Source organism: Gymnoscopelus microlampas, assembly GCF_963454915.1.
Source record: "Gymnoscopelus microlampas genome assembly, chromosome: 2".
Lineage (NCBI taxonomy): Eukaryota > Metazoa > Chordata > Actinopteri > Myctophiformes > Myctophidae > Gymnoscopelus > Gymnoscopelus microlampas.
Genome location: NC_139939.1, coordinates 15,188,072 through 15,211,232, shown reverse-complemented (window position 1 = coordinate 15,211,232; position 23,161 = coordinate 15,188,072). Strand labels below are relative to the sequence as shown.

General features: G+C 38.9%; 3 protein-coding genes across 3 annotated transcripts; all 3 read right to left on the bottom strand.

Annotated features, from left to right (window-relative positions):
- Positions 1-1,105: 1,105 nt before the first annotated feature.
- gstt1b (glutathione S-transferase theta 1b) lies at positions 1,106-8,360 on the bottom strand. Its single transcript, XM_084078002.1, has 5 exons — positions 8,156-8,360; positions 6,011-6,098; positions 5,530-5,680; positions 2,997-3,173; positions 1,106-1,709 (listed from the first exon to the last, which is right to left on the bottom strand). The coding sequence occupies exons 1-5, from the start codon at positions 8,265-8,267 to the stop codon at positions 1,512-1,514; spliced, it is 726 nt and encodes a 241-aa protein (XP_083934128.1). The 5' UTR covers positions 8,268-8,360; the 3' UTR covers positions 1,106-1,511.
- Positions 8,361-10,737: 2,377 nt separating this feature from the next.
- On the bottom strand, positions 10,738-15,770 carry ddt (D-dopachrome tautomerase). The gene is made up of 3 exons (XM_084078059.1): positions 15,583-15,770; positions 14,479-14,654; positions 10,738-11,507 (listed from the first exon to the last, which is right to left on the bottom strand). Exons 1-3 carry the CDS (start codon positions 15,688-15,690, stop codon positions 11,435-11,437), a joined length of 357 nt encoding a protein of 118 aa, XP_083934185.1. The 5' UTR covers positions 15,691-15,770; the 3' UTR covers positions 10,738-11,434.
- Positions 15,771-17,617: 1,847 nt separating this feature from the next.
- On the bottom strand, positions 17,618-22,991 carry chchd10 (coiled-coil-helix-coiled-coil-helix domain containing 10). Its single transcript, XM_084078047.1, has 4 exons — positions 22,832-22,991; positions 19,474-19,705; positions 18,791-18,938; positions 17,618-17,841 (listed from the first exon to the last, which is right to left on the bottom strand). The coding sequence occupies exons 1-4, from the start codon at positions 22,876-22,878 to the stop codon at positions 17,822-17,824; spliced, it is 447 nt and encodes a 148-aa protein (XP_083934173.1). The 5' UTR covers positions 22,879-22,991; the 3' UTR covers positions 17,618-17,821.
- Between the last annotated feature and the right edge of the window lie 170 nt (positions 22,992-23,161).

Genomic DNA, 23,161 nt, shown 5'->3' with positions numbered 1-23,161 from the left:
TTAGGCCTAACATCACTGAAACAAACAGAATAATATGGTTATGATTTATTAACAGACAAGTATAAGGACAAATGGCAGAGAAAGAAATGTGAAGAGAAATGTGTACCAAAATGAATGAAGTACAAATAACTGTGTTATGGCTTTTACGTTGTGAGGTTGTCATGAGCAAATGTTGATCTTACGCAGAGCCAGATGGTTCATGAATGTGGTTTGTGGGACTATTGTAACACACACAGACACACCTGTTGTCCCACATTAACCATGGACAGTTTCATGTGGTGAAAATAGCCTATTTGTACGTGCGTTGTGAGCTTGTAGTTCTGCAATTTGTGAACATTTGTGGGTTTGTTGAAATGACACGCTCAAAATAAGGACACCTGATTTTGAACTGTTTAAATGTTAAAGTAGACTACATGTAAGAAAATAAACTTCCAATTATCCTGAGTGTAATTCAATTCAATGGTGCCAAATCACATCAAGTTGTCTCAGGACATATAAAGTACAATAGTGTACAGTATGGTGCAAAATGCTATGTGCACATTTGTGCAATCTGCACAAGTTGTAAGTCCAAATAACTGTGGTCATCTCTGCAACTTCATTCATAATTCTACAATGATATTAATTCAGTTATCAATACAACAATTGAAATGACAGAATTACAGATGTGCAAACATCTGCTTTGCACGATTGTTCACATTGTGGGAACAGCTGACCGTTTGACTGCATGAAATGAGGGAAAGGTCTGGCGTTGATTTCACTGCTTACAATGAGTGTAAGTAATGGAGCTGGAAAATGGCCTCTGGAGGTTGTGTGGACACAGAGACTGTGGCCTGCAGAGATATCATTCAGCCAATCCTGCTGCTGAAGGGATCGAGTGCTCTCACATTTCACTTTCCTCCAGAACATTATGCAACAACGCCTTATTGTGTCCGAAGGCACAAAGCGGCACATTAAAAAAAGTGTGCTTTCACATGTTAAGGCCATTAGGTTACAGTGCATAATTTTTAACCCATTAACACCTGTCCTGAAGCCCATTCTACAAATGTCTTCTAAATCCAAACAGTATTCTGAAAAACGTATGTTTCTATTTCAGAGGTGCTCAAACTTTTTCATGTCAAGGACCCCCAAAATGATATGTATTTGGCCGCCGACCCCCCACCTCAAAATATATAGTTCCAGGGACGCCCAGAAGCAATGATTTGAGTTAAAAATGTTTAAAACATTTTTCAAAAATAGCAGATCTACAGGCTTGCAGCACGGCACTCGGTGCCGCGCTATGAGCTTGTATATCTGCTATTTTTAAACAGCCAAAGTGTAAAATAATATTTTTTAGCTCAAATAAAAAAAGGTGCGTTCCAGGTCTTAAAGGGTTAAGATAATAGGATTACAAGTTGACCAGACTGTAGCTGGATAAAGTATACTATAATACAATTATTTCAACAATAAGTATGAAAGATATAACGTTGATCATCTGTGCTGTATTATCAACCTCAAGCAGTGACCGTTGGTCATCACATAAACAATCTCATGACCTTGGGTTTGAAGGCCTGTAGCTTGCTGTCGTCCATGGTCGCCACCATCTCCTTGGCAGCGAGGATCTTTTTATGAGCTTCATCGAACAGCCCCTTTCCGATGGTCTCCTGGACCCTGTCCCGCCAGGCGCTGAGCCGCGGTCTCCCCTCGAACACGTCCAAACCGGCCGCCACAGGCTGTCACGAAGACATGCACGAGTACAAAGCTAAATACAGTGTTCAATTCACTCTGAAAGGTGCCGAATTAAATCAACAGTCTGGATTTCACTGTGTACCCTCTGAAAAGTGTTAGTCACCGCAAATAAGTCTCTGGGTCATTCTTTATTGATGCTCTGTGTATTCCTTTGCTTGATGTTCTGTGTAAAGCACAGGCCTTGTTGAAATGTGCTATACCAGGGGTTTTCAACAGGTTTCAACACTTGTGGTCCCTGAAGGTATTGCATGTGGTCCCTGACCTTGTTGCAATATGTTTTTTTCTTCTTGTTTCATGGAACAGCGCATACTATCGACCTGGTGACCTATGATGACATGTCAATGTTGTCAGTTTATGGGAAGCCGGAGGTCAAGAAATTCCACAGAAAAGGGAGTTAGAATCTCAAGAAGGGGAAGTGTACCGGATTGCCTGATGGAGTCATCATTATTAGGAAATGTGGCCATATAATTGCATGTGTCTGTGTAGTCCATGGACCACTGGTTGAGAAACAGCGGGATGCATCATGGGATGTATGCATACAGTAGCAAGTGTTAGCAAAGCACTTAGCTCATATCCTCACCAAACACAACAGTGGTCCCCAGGTTGATTCTTAGTCAGGGTGGTGGTCCCTGGTTCACAATCAGTTGAAAACCCCTGTGCTATACAAATACAATTGCCTTGCCCCTACTTACCCCCTCTCTACAGTAAAATCCTCAGTGTTATTGAACTCAGAGAGTGAACAAACAGAGAGTGAACAATCAGAACCAAACGGACCCTAGCAGGTTAATTTTGTTTCTTTTCCATTTGAACAATCAAGAGTTAAATTGACACTACAGATTTAGCTGTCTACTAAATGAATGGTTGTACGGCCTAAATTGAAGTACGGCCGCAATCCGGAACTAATGTTTATAAATGTATATTTTATCCAATCTGTATGATAGAGAATGGTAATACAATGTAACTAGTACATCTGTATGGTAGAGTATGTTAATACAATATTAACTAGCACATTTCAGTGGTTGGAGGTGGTCTTCCACTGAGACATAAGACTCTGTTGTCACGACAAGTTGTGAGCTTGAAAATCAGCTATTTTTACTACTTCTTTTTATGGATTTTCTTTTTTTGGGGTGGGGTATTTTTGAAAATCTTTTGAAATAACAATAATTAAAAACAAAGTATAGGAAACAAAAAACAAAGGAATATTTACTTGCGACCCATAAAAATGGTGTTTGGGATCCACTGCTATAAATGATAGTATTCCTCCTGCTCACCTGCATGACCTCCACAATGGCCACCAGATCCGCTAATGAGATCTGTTCTCCTGCGATAAAGGGCTTGTCCTGTATGAACTTCTCTTCAAGCAGTTTGAGAGAGCCATTTAGATCCTCCAAGGCCGCATCCAGCTTGTCCTGGGGGACCTCCATGCCCAGAATCTTTGGAACCAAAAGCTGTGAAACAAAAACACACCCTTTTAGCAACTCCCAGCATTGACAAAAGATCTTCCCCTGACACCTCCACAAACATTTATAATGACTTTTCAGCAGTGAAACTCCTAATGTGAACCACAGAAACCACATAACTGTAAAATAAAAGTATTTTATTTATTTATTATTAAAAATGTATTTTGTCATGAGTCCGGTGCTTTCTTTCCTTGAAAACCATCTGAAAATAACACCTGGAAATGCAATATAAAGAAGAAATGTGTGGCTATAGCAACAAAGTGACTTATATTTCTACGTAAAGTAATGGTTAAACCATAATATGATCTCCACATCAGAACAATGGGATTCAGGTTGAAAATCTGTGAAGTTTGCTGTGAACTGTAAATACCACACGCTCCCAAATAAGGTTACAAATTAAATTATATCATGAGGACTTGAAAGAGAATTGGACCTAGTACACAAACTTAGGACACAGGAATGCTTGTCACACCTGTGTGGGTATATAGCTTTGACCCTTGCAATACTTTCTGTTGCTGGTTACTTTGTAACATCACTAATCTAACAGTTCAAACCATGTTTCTGTTGGATACATTATACATCCTCATCTGACTATCTGGAATGTACGCAGTGAAATAACGAGTGTTAACAGTGCTTTTATGGTGAGGTGCTTAAAAGCAAAGGGGCCAGCTCAGTGTCCTTGTTCTTAAGGCCAAACCGCACCAATGCAACTAGCCGCAACTCCTAGCAACAAAACAGTTTTAAGGCCATGTCACACCAATACAACTCCTTGCAACTGCCATTGGGGATAATGGTTGCGAGTACAAGTAGTCGCAAGTTGATGGAGTTGCATTGGTGTGGACTGGCCTTTAGTGTCCGTCCTGAGATTGGGAGGTGGGTTTAATTAAAGTGTTTTAACTCAAACTTTATTTATATAACACATTTACAATGACCAAAGGTAGACCAAAGTGCTATACACGGTCAAAATAAAAACAATACAGACAAAATACAAAGACCAACCGATTAAGACAACAACATACTAGCGTCACTACAGAAACAGGCCTAAGAGATAGGCTCCTGAACTATGGGCCACATGGCTTGGGAATTTTTGGTTCCCACGGCTACTTACTTACTGTAGGGGCCGTGCCGTCTAGGCGTGTGTGTGTATGTGTATGTGTATGTGTATGTGTATGTGTGTGTGTGTGTGTGTGTGTGTGTGTGTGTGTGTGTGTGTGTGTGTGTGTGTGTGTGTGTGTGTGTATTGCTGTATTGTTGTATTGTGCTTTTTGCTTTGGCAATGTAAACGTATGTTTTCTCATGCCAATAAAGCCCTTTGAATTGAATTGTGTGTGGCTAATCTCACAAACCTCTGAAACGCTCAGTGCCAAATTAATTGTAGGCCAGATAAGTAAATCCCTGAATATTTCTCACGTTTTATAGTTGTTGAAATATTTAACTTATATAAAACGTAAATACTGGAAGTCAATGAAGATTGGATTGGGCTGAAACTTTGCCCAAATATGGAGATAACTGAGGTCATAGTGCTGATGTCATAGATTGGCCACATGACGTCCGAGATCCACATGGAAGCCATGCCATTATTAATTAGGCCCTGTCTTGTTATCTTTATCCTATACTAAAATTGCCTTGTATAGCAAACATAACATAAATCTCACTGGTGTCACTGAGGATGTCACAATCGAGATATTACAAGCTCACAGAGGTTACGAGACGCAAATTCCCATTTATGGAGACCCTGATGTCAGCAATATGACGAGATAGCACTGACATCATAGACTAGCCTGGACTACATATTTGGGTATGGCTGAATCAGAACTCCATATACTGTACAGACATAAAAGGGACACAGACAAGACAAAGGACACAGACCCCCTCTACACCAAATCTCTTTGCCTAAAACAGCGGATCTACAAGCTAACAGATCGCCCATTTTCGACTAATGTTCCCCTCAGAATAGGGATGCTAGGACTAGGGTTCAAGTGGTTAAATTAACCCATTAAGACCGGGAACGCATACTGTGTGTCATTTTAAGATTTCTTTGGCTATTCCAAAAATTGCAGATATACAAGCTCATAGCATGGCACCGAGTGCTGCGATATGAGCTTGTAGATCTGCTATTTCTTTTTTTAATTGTGAAGATATGTGCAAATCTTTGAATATATATTTTTTTATTTGTCAAATATTTTGTTCTAGGGACCCCCCAGAAGCAAAGATTTGAGTTACAAATGTTCGCTTTAAAAAATATGTATATATTCAAAGATTTGCACAGATTTTCAAGATTTTTCAAAAATAGCAGAGCTACAAGCTCATAGTTTAGTTGTGTAAGCGATGTGTGTGAACCCACCCTGAGCCAGAACATCTTGGAGCCATGCCATCGTATGGCCATGTGCTGCCAGGACATGTACTCATTGACACAGGCCCTCTTCTGCAGGTCAGCTGGGTACCAGAAGTCAGGGGTCTTGTACTTCTCAGCCAGGTACTGCAGTATTGCAATGCTGCAGTGGTAAATAATACAAAAAAGCCATGTAAGAGAGAGAAAGCACATTGCTTTTCTTTAAAAGTGTCGAGTTGTATTAAAGCGGCAATCCAGAATTTGTTTTAATATAATACAATTCTATTTTGATCAATCTGCAGGGTACAGTATGTTAGTACAAAAATAACTAGCACATAGTGATTGGAGGTAATTTCCCTACTCTTCCATTGAGAAATGTAGGCCTGTGTTTGGGTAATACATTTATTTTAATGTATTTGGATACATGTATTCATTTGCTATTTGTAAATTAAGTGTAATTCTATCATTTTATTGTATACAGTAGCCTGCTCACCTTTCAGCCAAACAGAAGTCTCCATCTTTAATTGCAGGGACTTTTCTTATCAGACTTATCTTCCCAAATTCATCACCAAAGTGTTCACCTAAAAAAGGCCAAGGAACATGATTTTCTCACCAGTGTTGGGATTGACAAACAGAAGAACCAAATGGGATTATCAGTGTAACATGACAACTGCACTATTCTAGGAGCCCACATTAGCCTAATTATCAACACAAAAGTGACAAGTTGAAAATGTAGGCTAAAAGTCAGGACACTATTCAACAGTTAACTTTTTCCATGTGCCATGACCCCTCAATCACTCAAACTAAAACAAATGTCTGCACGCGATATACTGCTCCCTCGTCTTTATTTATTTAACCAATAATAAGGAACAACGTTTTGGCCGTGAAGGGCTTCATCAGGTTACAAGCTGCATATGGCTTTGGAACCCTTTATGTAGGTCAGAGTCAGTGAGTGCCACCACTCAATCAGTTAATAAACTAATAGGTAGGCTAAAGTTCTCTGTGAGGTTCCCCTACCAAAAATACATCAATTAAGGGGCAATACTTCTGAACAATTGGTTAAAGAAAACATATAAAATACAAATAAAATGTTTTTTTAACCTATATTGTTGCCTATGTCTGCAACCTGATCATGAAGCCCTACACACGGGCGAAACGTTGTTCATTATTTTTGCTTAAATAAATAAAGACGGGAGAGCAGTATATCATGTGTGGACATTCCCCTTTTTCTTAAAGGACCACTTCACCCATTTTCAACCTGTCTTGAGTGTCTTCATATAATTGGTGTTCACTAATTCTCACTATAAGATGACACCATTTCTGTCTATTTCTTTGGTCTGTGTCTCAGGAGGACTGAACAGTTCAGAAACCTGCCTACCAGTGACATCATCAATGGGGTTGCAAGCTAATAGAAACTGCAGGCTTTCCTTTACTGGAAAGTTAGCATGCTATAATAGAAGACATTGTTCTTGCATTAATAAAACAAAAGTTTAAAATCATGTTTGAAATGACCAAAGCTGCCTACAGATGATGTCACTGGTAGGCAGATTTCTGATTTCAAAATATTTAAAAAGGTTTAAACAAAAAAAAGAAATAAAATAAGTTCCATCGAAAGTTTAAGAAGTACAAGCATGCGACGCAGCTCGAAGCAACGCGTTGTGATCTTGTAGATCTGCTATTTTCACTAGTAGACAGAAATGGTGCCATCTTGTAATGAGCATTTGTGAATTATATGAAGTTAAGTTGAAAATGGATGAAGTGGTCCTTTAATTTAAGATGCAACTCATTGGTTCCTAAATAAGCCAATTCGGCCACTGTCTGACATTGCTCATATCCAAAGAGCTATTAACTGAACATTTTACAGTCAGATAAATTAGGCCTAGGCTTCCCAGATTGTAGTTGTTTTCATTTGTTTTGGTGATATTTGTCAGTGTTTCATTCATAAAAGGGTTATATGTTATGTTTGTGGATTAAACAATCTATTCATGACAATCAGACTCAATTAAAACCACTACAGAGTTATTCTAGGCCACTGTTTCTCAAACAGTGGGTCGAGACCCATGTTTGGGTCACGTACCAATTGTTATGGGTTATAAGTAAATATTCACCCTTTTTTGGGTCTTCCATTTGAAGAATATATATTTAAAAAATATTTTTTATCACAATTTTTCATCAATTAAATGATTTCCAACATAATGTCAAAAAGTTAATTTCTCTTTTGGGTCTTGAGCTAAAAGGTTTGGGAACCAGAACCACTGTCCAGTGCCATTTGGCTATAAGTTGTGTTGTTCTGTGACTGAACAACTACAAACTAAAACATTACCAATGTATTGTGAGCTTGTAGATCTGCTATTTCCAACATATTTTCTAATACATTTTATACATGAAAACTTGTGAAAAGGGACATTCTGCATAATGAGTACTATCTACTTTTGGTACTTAAGTACACCAATACTTTTATACTTTTATACTTTTACTCAAGTACATTTATTTTGAATTCTGGACATATACTTGTAACGGAGTATTTCTAGGTACCCTGACCTGATACTTGTACTTAAGTAAACAATTTGAGTACTTTCCACCACTGACAAAGTCTGACGACCACAACGGAGCAGCTGACAGTGTACTTAACACGTACCTTCAAACAGCGCGACTTCTTTCAACTCAAAGGGAATGTTGTTCTTCTTGCAGAAGATGTACACAGATCTGCAGGGCTGAGAGAACATGTCCACATACAACTGCACGGACATGATGATAACTGATGATGTTGTGTGGAGGATGTGAAGGAATGTTAGAGTTCTAGATCCAACCGATCACCGTTTGTTTGAGTTGTTGCAGCTTTGGGGTCATTATCAGTGTTGCCAGATTTTGCGAGAGAAACAAGCAACCAAAACAACCTGTCCTCACTGTGAGGACAGGGTGGTCCCTCCCTGGTACACATTTTTTTCAGATGGGGGTCCGTCCATGGACATGTTTGAAAACCACTCGTTCAAACAAGTTGAAACAACATTTAGAAACGAGCCCAAATAAGCAACTACACTATACAAGCCCAAAAAAACCGCAACCCTGGCCCTGCAACGACTAATATTTACAAGCAACATAAAAGAAGAATGATCCCAAAGTCACTTATAATAAGCGGACATGGCAACACTAAACAGAATCAGAGCCATCTCCCCCACGACATTAACTACTCTAGAGTCACGACACGCCTCTAAAAGCCAAATTTATACTCCGTAGTACAACAGTGTTGCTTGTCAAAAGAACGGCCTGTCATGACTCATGTATGGATCACACGAACGGCATGGATGTGGATGAACTTCAAAATAGTGTTTGCACTTTCTTTCCATTTACGGCCCGTACAATCTCAACGTTCAGATTCCAGATATAAAGTAATTAGCCCATGGCCATGGATGTTGCAATTATGTACGGGCCCTCAGAAGTACCCGTATCTTCCGTATTGTTCAATAAAAATAATTTTAATCCGATTGGTGGCCATTTTCTTATAGAGTTATAATGTATCAGAGTGCAATACACCTCCCAACCGATAGGGTCGCATAGTTGAAAGCAAAAAGGAGAAACTACGGAGAAAATGGCCACCGATCAGATTAAAATGCTTTTTATTGAACAATACGGAAGATACGGGTACTTCTGAGGGCCCGTACATAATCTTAACATCCGTGGCCATATTAAGCACTTTATATTTTACATCCGAACGTTTATGTAGATATACATGTAGAAAGTGCAAACACCTGCTATTCAACAAAAATGTGGAATGTACTTCCACGTACTGTTGTTCTCATGTCTTACTAAATACATCAATCTATTACAATCAATAACAAGTACATCAATCAATCAATCGATGGTTGAAGTTCACCCATGGCTGGTTTCAGGGCTACAGTCATGATGAGTTAAATCGGGGTTTTCTTTCTAGTATAGGTGCCGTGACGCAAGTCCAGGGGTGCCGCAGAATACTGATTTGAAATGTATCAATAACTGGCCAGTTTAACTGGCCTACTCAGTAAAACGAACCTGGGTTGCACTGTAGCCTAGCCCTGAAACATGACTGTCATACGCCTCATGTGCACCATGGCTACTGTAGCCTAAGGCTATAATGGTGCATCCTTTTTCGATCTACACAAAATCTCTTTGCCAAAAATAGAATCATTTTTTTGGGCGAATTCATGATCCCCCTAGAATACGGATGCTGAGGGTTTTGACTTTTGAGTGGTACCGTTAAATGTCAACTCAAGTAGCCTAAGTTATTTTCAATCTTGGAAACAGCTCTCTCAAGTCCTCTGGCATAGGCCTACTGTATCTTGGGGTAAAGAATAACACATTTACGTGCTGTAATATGACACAAATGCAACTTAAGGTGCTATAAATTATCAATGTAATTATTCAGGGGTACCATAGATGGAAAAAGGTTATTTACAGGGGTGCCCTGAGCCAAAAAAAAAGGATTGAGAAACACTGAGTTAGATGATGACTACAGCTAATAAATAAATACATGAATACATGTTACAATATTATTATATCAAAATATAATTGAACTTTTTATACTATAAATAAAGTTAAAATAATTAACTCTGAATATAGGCCTAACTATTGGTTCTCGCTTCCTTCTAGAATAGGCATTTATTATATACCATCTAGTACATACATTTATTAAAGCTGCAATCCAGAATTTAATGACTGCATACAAATTTGAATCAATCTGTACGGCAGAGTAAGCTATGTTGCACGATAACTACAGCTACATTGGTTGGAACCTGATACTATTCTATTGAGAAATGTAGACCCTGATGTAGTAGGACACCTACTGGTTGACAAACAGTACTGCCCACAAGTAGACCTAGATGTCCACTTGAGAAACATGGACTAGACCAGGCAGGTGTTTTTTAAACGTTTTTAGGCCGTGGAACATTAGGGATGGTAATATGAAATGTTGCTTGATATATTTTGCTTTAGATTAAATTCTATTATGTCATAATTGTTCATGCATACTACCATATACATCATTTCAATTGAATAGAATTACAGTGACATTAAGCTACTCATTTGGCTGTGGATGCCCTGAAGGACCACAATTTGAAAACCATGGAATTAAACTACGACTACAAAATACCTTAATTAATGTAGAACCCTGGTACTGATTGAACAATAAATAATCAATACTTCTCATTGAGAAAGAATGCAGTCATCATACGTTAAATTTCCAGGAGCATTTAATCACTAACTGATACAGTTGACCCCAAATCCATCTAGGCCACATGGCAATATTAACAGTATCACATTTAAGTATACACTTAAATCATCAGTGATGGGTTGCAATATTAGATTGCATGTGGAATAAGTAGAACATGTGAATTAATATACATACGGTAGTAAAATCCGGAGTGCTAACTTTAGTCAGTGTACATTACAATTGTACCTGGGTGCACTTATAGATAGATACTGTAGATCGATAGATATATCTATAGGACTTTACTGATCACATGGGAAATTAAGATATCATAGCAACACTGCAGTAGGCAGGAAACACAGGTAGAGCTTCATTGATACTCCAGATTTGACTGTATTGAGTATAAAGATTTTATTAGACAACTAATTAAAAATATTGGAACATATTTTTAATCACTGTGACAAGCCCTTTCAAATTCAGTCAAGATGGGTTCATGTGGTTCAGATAGAGTAAAATCCTCAATGTTAATTTGACTCAGAGAGAATACAAATGGAACCAATTTGGTTCTATTTGTATAACAATGAGGATTTCACTGTGTAGGTGCTCACATACAAAGACATTTTTTAACGTTTGAATATTTAAATTCACTACTGATTTTCAGTTCAGAAAGTGTCTTGTCTTCTTGGAATGGACTTCAAGGTTAAAGTGTACAGCGTTGGTAGTCAGAATGATCCTTCACAAGAAGCTCATGACGGTTCCTTTCTTCCCGACCTGGTGGGGTTCCAGCGCGTAGAACCGGATGACAATCCTGAGGGTCACAACAATAGAATGAAGAAGGGTTTTAATTGTCACTTACTTGTAAGCACAAGCAGTGAAATGTTTGTGGGACCACTTCCTCAGAACTGTGCTAAAATAATACAACAAGGTAATAGTAATAAAACGTAAGCATAATGTTTTTTTAAATAATGCAAATAGGTTGGGGTCTTCTCTTAGAGACAGGTACAATATGTTATGTTTTAGCAGCAGTATAACAAATGTGCAGTTACAATATCTTGTCTTTTAGCAGCAGTGTTGAAAATGTGCAAGCAGTGGCGTCCCCAGGATTTACATTTAGGGCAGGCGAGACCCCCCCCCCCTCTATTACCCCTCAAAAAGAAATTTCAACTCAGTCGAAAATCGGCGATCGAAAACCGTCGAAAGTGGCCGTTTTCAAGATGTTTTGGCCATTATCTGCTCAGTTCAAAGCCTGTTGGATGCGTGACTTTGAGGACATTAAGCACGCAATGACATCTTTTCGGGTTATTTGGGTTTTTTAGGGGAGGCGAGATCTTAGTTGGGCAGCCCTGCCCTGCCTCTACAGTGGGTACGCCACTGTGTGCAAGTACAATTTGCAGATCTTATTATACTTTAGCTCAAAAAGTGCACAAGCATAGGCATAAAATATCCTGTATCTTTCTATCTTTAGCGGCAGTGTCAAGTCTAATGTGCAAATGGAAGATAGAAGGCACGCATATAAGAACAATCACTTGGCTGTTTCAGTTATTTTTTGTTCTTATGTTTCAGTTATACATGTTGTTTCGATATACATGTATTACAATAAGATCATTACAATAAGATCCGGATTCCGGCCTGTCTTTTTTTTTCAGCCATTTAGTTAATTCAGTCAATCAAGGTCATACAGTCACCCTTCCAGAGTATAAAGTCCCTTCAGTTTATGACATCAAATATCTCTGGTTAATTAGTTACACATGTTCTCAGTCTGGGTGAAAAGATCTGATGTTTAAGCACTTGAGAATCCAAAGTGACCGATAGATGTCCATGTTAATCACAAGACGTATACTTAAAACGTATACCTAGTTTTGGGGGAACTACACTTAACCTAATTACTTAATTTGACTTTGAACTGTCATATGAACATATCATTTATTTACACCACTAACTACAGTACACAATGAAGGAAGTTAAATTACAGCAAATCTACCTTCAACTGAAATATCGTTTTCTGAACTTAAGTTACTAAGTTATTAAGTTAATTACAAATTAAGTCACATGATGAAAATATCTGAACTCAGCTGAGTTGAAAAAACATATTTTGTTGGAAAAGGTTTAAAAGTTTTGGTGGCAAAAGAAAAAGAAACATGCTTGAACTTTCACATTTTTGTTCAAACATTCTTGAACTTGCAGACTAAGCGATAACAATGGACTAATGTATTATTTACAGTTACACAATACACACTGCACTTTATATGGCCTTGACAGTGGTTGGATATAAAAGATAGCAAAAAATATATATATACTTCAATTACTTAAATCAATTTATTTTAGAGCCATTGAGTACCTATGTATGTAGACCTCAAAATGACAAAAATAACAAGTACATTAAAATAGCTATAAACATTACTATGCTAATTAGAATGTTGTACTTCCAGAAAACTGCTCCAATATATAGTGAAAGTCCTCCTCTACATTAGGTAGATTATATTACTGTACATATGGGCCATCTACGAGGTACAGACCACTGATTGTACGCATGCACTGTATGTACTTTGCACTCATTGTTGTAATTACAAATTGTTGTTATGTGCGCCTATATGTAGTATGTATGACATTTGCACTCCTTGGTTCTATTGTATTTATTGTTGCTTTTACTATTCAGTTCAATTCAATCTTTATTTCAGACCCAGGGAGATCCATATCACAATTTAACAACACAACACAATAAAATAAAAGAAAGGAAAATAAAAAATAAAATGCAAATAGCCCACATTCAGTTTCTGACATACAAACATGTGCGCCAATGGTTCCACAGTCTAGAGAAGAACCTGACAGAACGGCGTGTAGGGTCCGTTATGACAGCGATGAGATGTCCAACACATAAATCTGTACATAAGGTTACGTAGCACAGCAGAACAGGTGGGGAGCCCCACACTAACACACATCTGGCTTGCATTGGAGCTTCTTAGAGCTCTCAGCAGTAGCCTCATGCACTCATTACTACTGTTTGGTTGTGCAGCCCTTTTGGACATTATTTGTGATATTGGGCTATAATAAGATTTGACTTGACTTTATTATGCTGTTTTCCTCTTTTCATACCATGAGCTCTCTGTACTGATATGCACTGTGGCTAAAAGGCTCAACTATCCCTAACGCAGTTAAGAGTGAATTAGCAAAACAGGCCCAACTTAAAACAGATATTGAGATATGACTTTATTTATTTTAATTTATCCTTTTGACTTTTTAAATAAATACATCTTTTGTCTATACTCCTCTGTACCATATTGGCAATCTTGACACCTTGTATGGTACAGCCAACTCAGAGGAGTGTACAAATGGAACCAATTTGACCTTTATGGGTCCATTTGGTTCCATTTGTACACGCACCTCGTCTATATAACATTTTTTTTATTAAGTCAAGGAAGTATTCTTTTTTTCTCTACAGAATCAAGAGCACGTATTAGAGCATCTGGTTTTATCATATGTATTGTGGTTTCATAACTTCACCCAGTTCCATGTGCGTAACTGCTACATATAAATCAGCTTGTTGCATAACACAACTGGAAACTGCCATGTCATGCCAAGAAGACCATATGTGAGGTTAACTGATGCCTAAATCAGGGGTCTTCAAATTTTTTCAGGCATCGCACAAAGGTTTGGCGGCCTCCCCCTGTAGTAACTTTGTTGAAGATCCATCCATGGCCTAAATCATTGCATATTCTCAATTCCTAAACCATTGTTTCAGTCAGACATGGTGGCAGGACCATAGTGTACAACCTACTAACCTGTCTTCAGTTAGACCAAGTTCTCCTGTGAGGAACTGGAAGATCTTGGCGCTGTGCGCTTTATTCTTCTCAGCGGTGTCGGTGACGGCGATGGCGGACACAGACAGCATCACACACGGAGAGCATGAGCCAGCGATCAGCATTGGCAGCCCTGCTTTCACCACTAAGTTCATCCTCTGCAACAACACAAAAAGTCACTTGTTAATTCAGTTGTCATGCGTCCAATGAGAGACCCTCTCACTGAGACCAGGTTATGTGTGCATATAAACGCCAGTGATGGAAAGTAAGTAAGTAAGTGCCTTCACTCAAATAGGACTGTCACGATTACAACATTTAAGTTGACAATTAATTGTCATACAAATAACTGTGATTAACGATTTAATTGTGTTTTTGGCTTTGAACATTGGAACATATGAATACAAATATTATTTGTTGGGCCTTTTAGGCTTTGTAATCAAAAACTGCATGTTGCTCCATGTCTTAAAACTGTATACTTCTACTCCGCTCAATTATGTCTTTGCTTTGCTTGCTGATTACTTTTCAGGTTTACAAAACATACATTAAGTGAAATAGGTTAGTGATGAAACACATTCATAATTTACAAATTACAATCCATATAATGAGTTATTGTGAAGTGGGCCAATCTGCATAATGGTTAGGCTAGTGTAATGAGTTTAGTAGGCCTACTGGCCAGTTGTAACTAATAAAGAGTGGGTGTGAGGTGCTTACATTTGTAAATATGCAACTTTTACTAATAAACAGAGTACTACATTATGGTATTGCTACTAGTAGTAGGCCTAGCCTAAACATAGAAATAAATCAGAGTAGGCCAACTTTAGTTCTACATCATCAGATCATAATAATTTATGCATATTAGCAGCCTGTAACATAATTTATACTTTGCCGCACGACAGTGTCGCACGCCGAAAATAGCCGATCTACAATCTCGCAGCCGTCGCGATGCAACGCGACGTGAGCTTGTAGATCTGCTATTTTCGGATACGCACATGACATTGAGTATTATGCAAGCTCAGCACAGCACAGCAGGGTACAGAACAGATCGTTTCATTCACTCGTGTTATTCACACAACAACTATAACTCACGTCCTCTGGTTTGCCCAGGACAGCAGCAGTGGTCGCACACAGCTTCTTCAGGAAGTCCTCAGAGAACTTGTTCGCAGGCAAATTAGTTTCCAAGTCAATAAAAGGCATTGTGGCTTATTATTATTACTGTACGAGTTGTACGTGGAGTGAGACGAGAGAGAATGGAAGCCAACGGATCCGCTGCTTGGGGAATGGGAAAGAGAAAGGGACAACTAACGCCCCTGGTGGTCAAGTCCGTCACTTGTTCATGGGAGAAAGTCTTCTTCATTAGCGACAGACTATGAAACAAATACGTATACTGCCCCCACGTGGGAAGATTGGTTTACTCCGTGGAATCGATGCACATTGCAACAAGTTCTAACAGTTTATTTCAGAAAGCACACCAGGTAGCCTATAGGCTCTATGCACAGCAGCCATATTATCACTTCCTTAACAGGTGTTACCAATGATACTAATGAAGGCTCTGTTCCATTTAGTGTAGCACAGTGGTTTCCACGACCCCCATCAGAATCAGAATCAGAATCAGAATCATAACTCTGTACAAATGGAACCAAATGGACCCGTAAGGGTCCATTTGGTTCCATTTGTACACTCTCAGAGTTACACACCCGTAAGGGGCCATTTGGAAGCCCATGAGGGTCCCTGGACCCCAACCTTAGGCCCACTGGTGTAGTAGAGTGTCTCCAGGGAGCCAACATGCACAATATCAGCACCCTGACTCTGTTTGACCAGAATGGAACAGAGCCTTCATTAGTATCATTAGCAACACCTGTGAATGTCTTCACAATATGGCTGCTGTGCATAGGGTGCATTATATAGGTATCTCACCAAAACAGGCCTGAAAATCCAGTTAATCAATTAATCAAACCACCACACCCCTCTCCAACAATCTGTCTTTCAGTGGCACATGACAGTGAAAGAGCCTGTTTTGTAGAAACAACAGAGACACAAGGCTGTGGAAGAATGCTTATTGTTACATAATTATCATCCTTATGTTTTATTTTCTGAAGAATGCTTATTGTTACATATCCTTATCATGTTCTCATTCGCTTACTGTACAGACCCGAGAGGAGATTATGTCTCTGTATGTCTTTATTCTCACTCAGCACAGGATGTGAAGGTTGTATGATCTCTGTACTCTAGCAGATAACATTTACTGTTCATCCATAGATTCTACCCTCCACATTGCAAAATAAAATGGTAAAATACAAGATGAGACTCAAATAAAATAATTAGAAATATTATTCCCTTGCCAGCATCAGAATCACTTTATTTCACTATGTACTTACATACATAAATATTAAACTACTGTTCCCCTCAGTCACCTGCAGTGCAACATAAAACATAAAACCATCTAATAAGCATCATAAAAAGAAAAAAATCTAAACACACCTTTAAAAACCCAATGTGTAAGACGTGCATTTCATTTAAATGTTGCAAGGTATTGTATTTGCTCCTGTCGGTATTAAATGAACAAAAATATCTGTAGAATGAACGAGCAGATTTTCGTGAAACCCTGCACAAATCAGGTGATTCACGTTTGGGTCAAAAACATCACGTCCTCTGCATTTAACCCATCTTAACAATTACGAGCAGTGTGCACTATTAATACAGCGAACCGGAGGCCTTCTGATTCCCAGACAAGCCTCCCTAGTACCCATTCAGTCACAACAATTAAGGTCAAGGTCAAAATTACATAGCTCATATCTCAGGACAAGATGTGTGTTATATTACCATTGTTAAAAAAAGAAAACATGATCAAGCTCTCTTTTTATTATGCCAGGTCATTCAAAATGTTTACTCTGTAATACATTCATTATGTGTGACTTTGTGAAAATAGCCGTTCTACAAGCACATGTGAGCTTGTAAATGGGTATCTTTTCCATTTTTGGGTATTTTCTTTTCTTTTCTTTTAAAATGTTTTATTTTGGGTACAATTCTCACCTATAATGCCCAAAATAAGGACACAGGTTGAAAGTGGTTGACAAATATTCACACAACAAACTCATCACTGAAACAGAAAAGAGTCAACACAGACAGGTAGCAGCTGAAGGTGGATACCAACTATTTATTCAATGTTATGACATACTGTACATTCCAAGCAGCAATCTTTTCATATCAATCAAAAACATCAACTTACAAACAAAGATCAAACTGAATCTGTACTGACTGTAGTGGAATTAAGATCTGTTTCATTTGACTATAAGGTTTATTAGGGTATGATATTGAAATGTGTCCTTTACACCAATGACGACACACCTAGGCAGATAAGCACAAAAAAAGAACAAACAATTAGAAATGATAGATGTACTGTATTTCTAAACCAAGAAAAATATGTTTAAGTTTATCTAATCAAAGATACTGTGGTAGAGGTTTGGGTTATGTTATGTAGTTACCTTGTCATGATATAACTCTAAATATTGGTGGTGTAAATATTTAGTATATTAGTAATAGTTGCTCCGTAGATTATGAACTGATGAGCCAAAGAATTATCCCCTTCGACTTGCATTGCAAGGTGAAACAGGTTTCAATGTCATTTAAAAAAAAAAAAAAAAAAATGCCAACTTCCTGCTGATATTCTTTTTTTAATTAGGAAGAACTTCCGGAAGGTATGCTTCCGAGACCCAACCACCGTGTTTGTTACTAACTGGGCAAGTAAGAAACGAATAGCAACGAATAGCAAAAAATATATTTTTTTAAAGCAATTTTATACATAGTCAGAATCTGCTTTGTTTGTGTGCTAAAAGTGTGACTTTCTTACCCGTTTCACCATATGAAACGTATGTCAACAGGGAGAATAAATTGGATCATAATATTTTCAGTTCCATTCCATTATTTTCCATTGATTTTGAATCTATGTTCAGAATTGATGTGCTGCTGACGATGCACACCCAGGGACTACACAGATGTAAATGCTCTCTTAGCTATCTCTAGTGCAATGTACTGTATTTATTGTGCATTATCCCTGTCAAATATAGATACATTTTAATCCATGGAGCAAGTATTGAAGACCTTGCAAATATTTGGTGTTAAATAATGGCAAAGTTCACACAATCCAAACCAAAGTGTTGTTGTGCTTTTAATACAAAACATCCAACATACAGAATGACAGAATTACCAAATTTAGGATGTGAAGGGGAGATTCATTATAGTTGAATGCATATTTATCTGAAAACGCGTTTGAATCCAGTCAATCGCTTAGACTTACCGTGAGAGAACTTGCACTGTTTGAGGGCCTCGTTGAAGCCCTCACACAGACTGAGGTCCTGTTGGTTGGTGGCACAGTCCAGGAACTGTCTAACCTCGAAATGACATGGGCCAGGCTGAGCTGGGGCAGGAGCGGGCCTAGGGGCCTCCTGGAATGACAGGGTCTACATTTACCTACATTCATACAGTACATACAGTACACAGCTCACTATCCCTAATACACACATAACCCCATCAACAAAATTAACCGCTTTCAACCTGGCATCCCAGCTTTGGGTATGTCATTGTAGCCGAAAAGGAACGAAAATAGCTGATGTACAAGCTCACAATGTGTGTGATGCGCTGTGAACTTAGATTGGCTATTCACTGTGCGACACCATCGTGCAACAAAGTGGTTAACTATAGCTGTTTACATTCTACGCTTTCAGTCAAGTTTGCTAGTCATCAAAACATGCAACACACGCTGTCATTATGCAAACCTGATTGGATTAGTATGTTATCACTTCCCTTCTCCTACAACTGGAAAACTCATGTTATACCATGTGAATGTGATTGTTTACTCAATTAGTATATTAAAGAGCCACAATTTCAAAAACATATATATTTTTTTGAAAATAGCCCTGGGGTATTTTTTGTGTCTTTTAAATAGGGCTTAAGTGGTGAACATCTTCTAACCCCACTCACCTGGTATGCAGGCTTGGCTGGCTCCGGGCTGCTGCTACTGCTGCTGCCTCCACTAAAAGCTCCAGTGAGTGCACTTCCCACAACATGGCCTACGGCTGAGCCAATCGCCACCCCACCAGCGGTGGCAGCCATCTGGGCCATGAGGCCGGGCCCCTGAGACGGGGCGGCGGCGGGGGCCAGAGCAGCTGGGGGTGGATGATGAACAGGGGCTGGAGCATAGGATGGAGCTGGGCTGTGAGCACGAGACAAACACAGAAAAGGCCTTAGTCATTACAGAATGTCAAGTTACAACACTCACCACAGAGGATAGCCTCTGGGGAGAAAGAAAGGTCGCACTCAAATGTCCCTTCTCTGACATTGCGCACACGTTACTTTGATTAACCCTATGAATTAGGGTGCGTTCTTGATCGGAATTCGCTCTCATCAAGAGTGTTTACAAATGAGAATTATTTGGCCAAACAGATTTATAATTGCTGTGATAAAATATATGTTTGTACCATTTTAAAGGATTTTCATGGTTTTGTATTGTCACATACACTAACATAATACAACAGTATAACGTTGCTGGCAGTGGAATTCTAGGCGGAATATGCAAAGAACAATGTTACTTCACTTGTAATAACATTTTGTCTTCTCATTCATTGTCTAAACTTTAGACAATGAGAGGATAAAATGTCAACTCTAAAGCATCTGGTGTGCGGTCTGCGCTCTCCCAAAGCCCAGTGCTCAGAATTTTCAAACGGCAACACACTGAACACTGCATTTTCGAATGACAGTGCGCTCAGACACCCTCAGAGTGAATTAACAAGCTCACCCTTTAATGTAACCTGGAGGCAAATTAACACCTCTTGAATGAAAACGTGTCATATGAGCTCTGGGCATGTCCCCTCTAATTTCGATTTGGCCCTTCAAAGCCACCCATATATTGTCGTGCATTTGAGATTTTGAGGCCATTTGATATTAAATCCCATCAAAGAATGTTGTTTGTTGAGCTGCAAATGATGGCAACACAACCCTGGAAGAAACCATCTTAAAATAAATGCCTCAATTTAGGATCATAAGTGATCACTCTGAATATTTTGTACTGGCTTTTACTAAACTTAGAAAACAGCCAGCACACAGTAAATGTCCTTTTAAATTTAACCTACATATACCCTATATATACCATAATACACCATGCAGTCAGCAGCAGAAAGGCAAGCAAAGGACAGGCCTAGAGTGCTTATTATAAGTTACATATAATATGGCAGCCAGGTGTCAAAATAGCAACCAACATCAACTTTTTCAAAGCCTGTGTGAAAGAATCCTTCTCTATGGTTCCGAAACATGGACAATGAATGAAGAGATACAGGATTGTCTTTATGGAAAGACTTCTCATGCATGTCCAGAAGCTTTCATGCAGGAACCATCCCATGAAAGCTCTGATTTACAGCGCCATCCCTCTCATCTCAGTTGTTGAGGGACAAAGAAGAGTGAGTCTACTTTGCTGGACATTGCTACAGAGCAAAAGACCAGATCTCCTTGGCTATTCTGAGAGACTTTTCCCTGCTCACCAAGAGGAAGCAGACCTGTCATATTTCCAGATGTTCTAAGAAGGGATGCACAACGGACTGTGAATGAACTATTAATTAAAGGTAGGGTAAGTGATTTTCTTTTTGTATTTTTTTTGTTTTTTTGTTAAAAGGTTACAGTGTTATATTCTGATTGTAATCATTGCTACAGAGCGTTTGTTCGGTCACAGGGGTCTCTCCAGCTCTTTAGTAAACAGAATATAGTACATTTTCAGGTAGGTGACGAAGTTTAAGCCAATCAGGAGAGAGCACTGAAAATGCATTTTCTGTTTAATAATTATTTTAACCAAAGCAAATCACTTACCCTACCTTTAACAGAAAGTCAGAAACCAGTGGAAGCAGCGTGTGTCTCAGAAGAACTCTGGGGCACATTGATGATCATGATGATGCTTACTAAAAGTTTAGGTAGTCCTAGTCAGGGTAATATATACACCTAAAAAGAGCCACATGAACCTTGCTTTATACAAAATGAATGTGTGTCTTTTGGAAGTTACCTGTATCATACCGGATCGTCCTACACTGCCACTAACCACTAAACATTAATGTATTCATTAAAGTTAGTGAACCATATATCCAGGCCAAATGTTGCCATAATGTAACCACTGACTGGATCCACTTGACAGGGGGTCCCCCCAGGGCTCTAACTTTCATATTTGCACACACTTTAGAGAGAGACATGCTGACCTTTCACCTGGTGACCTTGTTAACAGACAGACATGTCTGTTGGTCCAAACTAATGACGCACACCCACCTGTCTGGAAGCTTAACATAGCCTACATAGTAAGCATCTGTCTACAATAGATCACCAGTACAATAGATTCATTTCCTATGAATTGAATACACGGGACCCCAATGGAAACAAGTCATAGTGCTTTCTTTAGCATTGTAGTTGTATTAAAACTACAATGTATTGTAGTTGTATTTTCAAACTGTTAATTAGTATTCAATCAATCAATCAATCAATCAATCAATCAATCAATCAATCAATCAATCAATCAATCAATCAGTATAGGCTACATCCCATTTCATTCATACTCCATGCAGAAAATAACTGATCTACGGGCTCACAACGCGTCGCATGGCAACGGAGACTTAAGTTAATTTAATTAGGCTTTAATGTCCAGAGCGTAGAGTTCTCTCTAGCGCTCAGCCAGGCTGATCATAGACCGAAAATTCCACTGCCATGCTAGGTATCAGTCTTTAGTAAAACTAAACAATACTATTTCGCAAAATAAAGGCAGTTTTATGTTGTTGAACGTCTATTATCCAGGGTGGGAAGCCTCTCAGCACCCCACCTTCTCTCTATAATACACTTTTGGGCAGAAAATAAAATATGTGGGCCAGACGGAAATTATTGTATTTACTCCACTGCGCCCTCTACAGATCTGGTCAATGGTAAGTTATGTTGACCAGATCTGTAGGGAGCGCAGTGGAACAAATAAAATAATTTCCGACTGGCGGACATATTTTATTTTCTGCCCAAAAAGTGTATTATACAGAGAGAGTGGGGTGCTGAAAGGCTTCCCACCCTGTAAAATAGACTTTCAACAACACAAAACAACCTTTGTATTGGTGAGTAGCGAAATAGTTTCATTTATTTTTACTAAACACGGAGACCTCGCACGGCAGTGGAATTTTCTCATATATAAGCACGGTGTGTCACGAGGACCAGTCGGCAAGCGGCAACGTCGCACTACGCACGGAGACATAACGGGTTACAACACAGTTACATACAGTATGACTTTACCAGCAGTAAAGTTGACTCATAATAACGTGACAACATTTACCTTGATGGAGCCGACGGACGGCTGGCGCTGCGGCCTCCTCTGGCCATGATTACTGTTTATGTAGAATAAATAACAACGCTTCTAGAAAGTATGTTCGTTGTGACACAACAAGCTCCTTCAGACTCTCACTGTCACTGTGTCGATCACACGTGTTTAATGACCTTGTGTGGCTTCGACGCCGGGCTTGCCAGATATCGCGAGAGAAACAAGCACACCGACCTGTCCTGTGAACAGTGGTGGAAACTAAGTAACTAAGCACAGTTACTCAAGTTTGTAGCCCACTTAAGTACAATTTTGAGGTATGTTTTACTTTAGTGGAGTATTAAAACA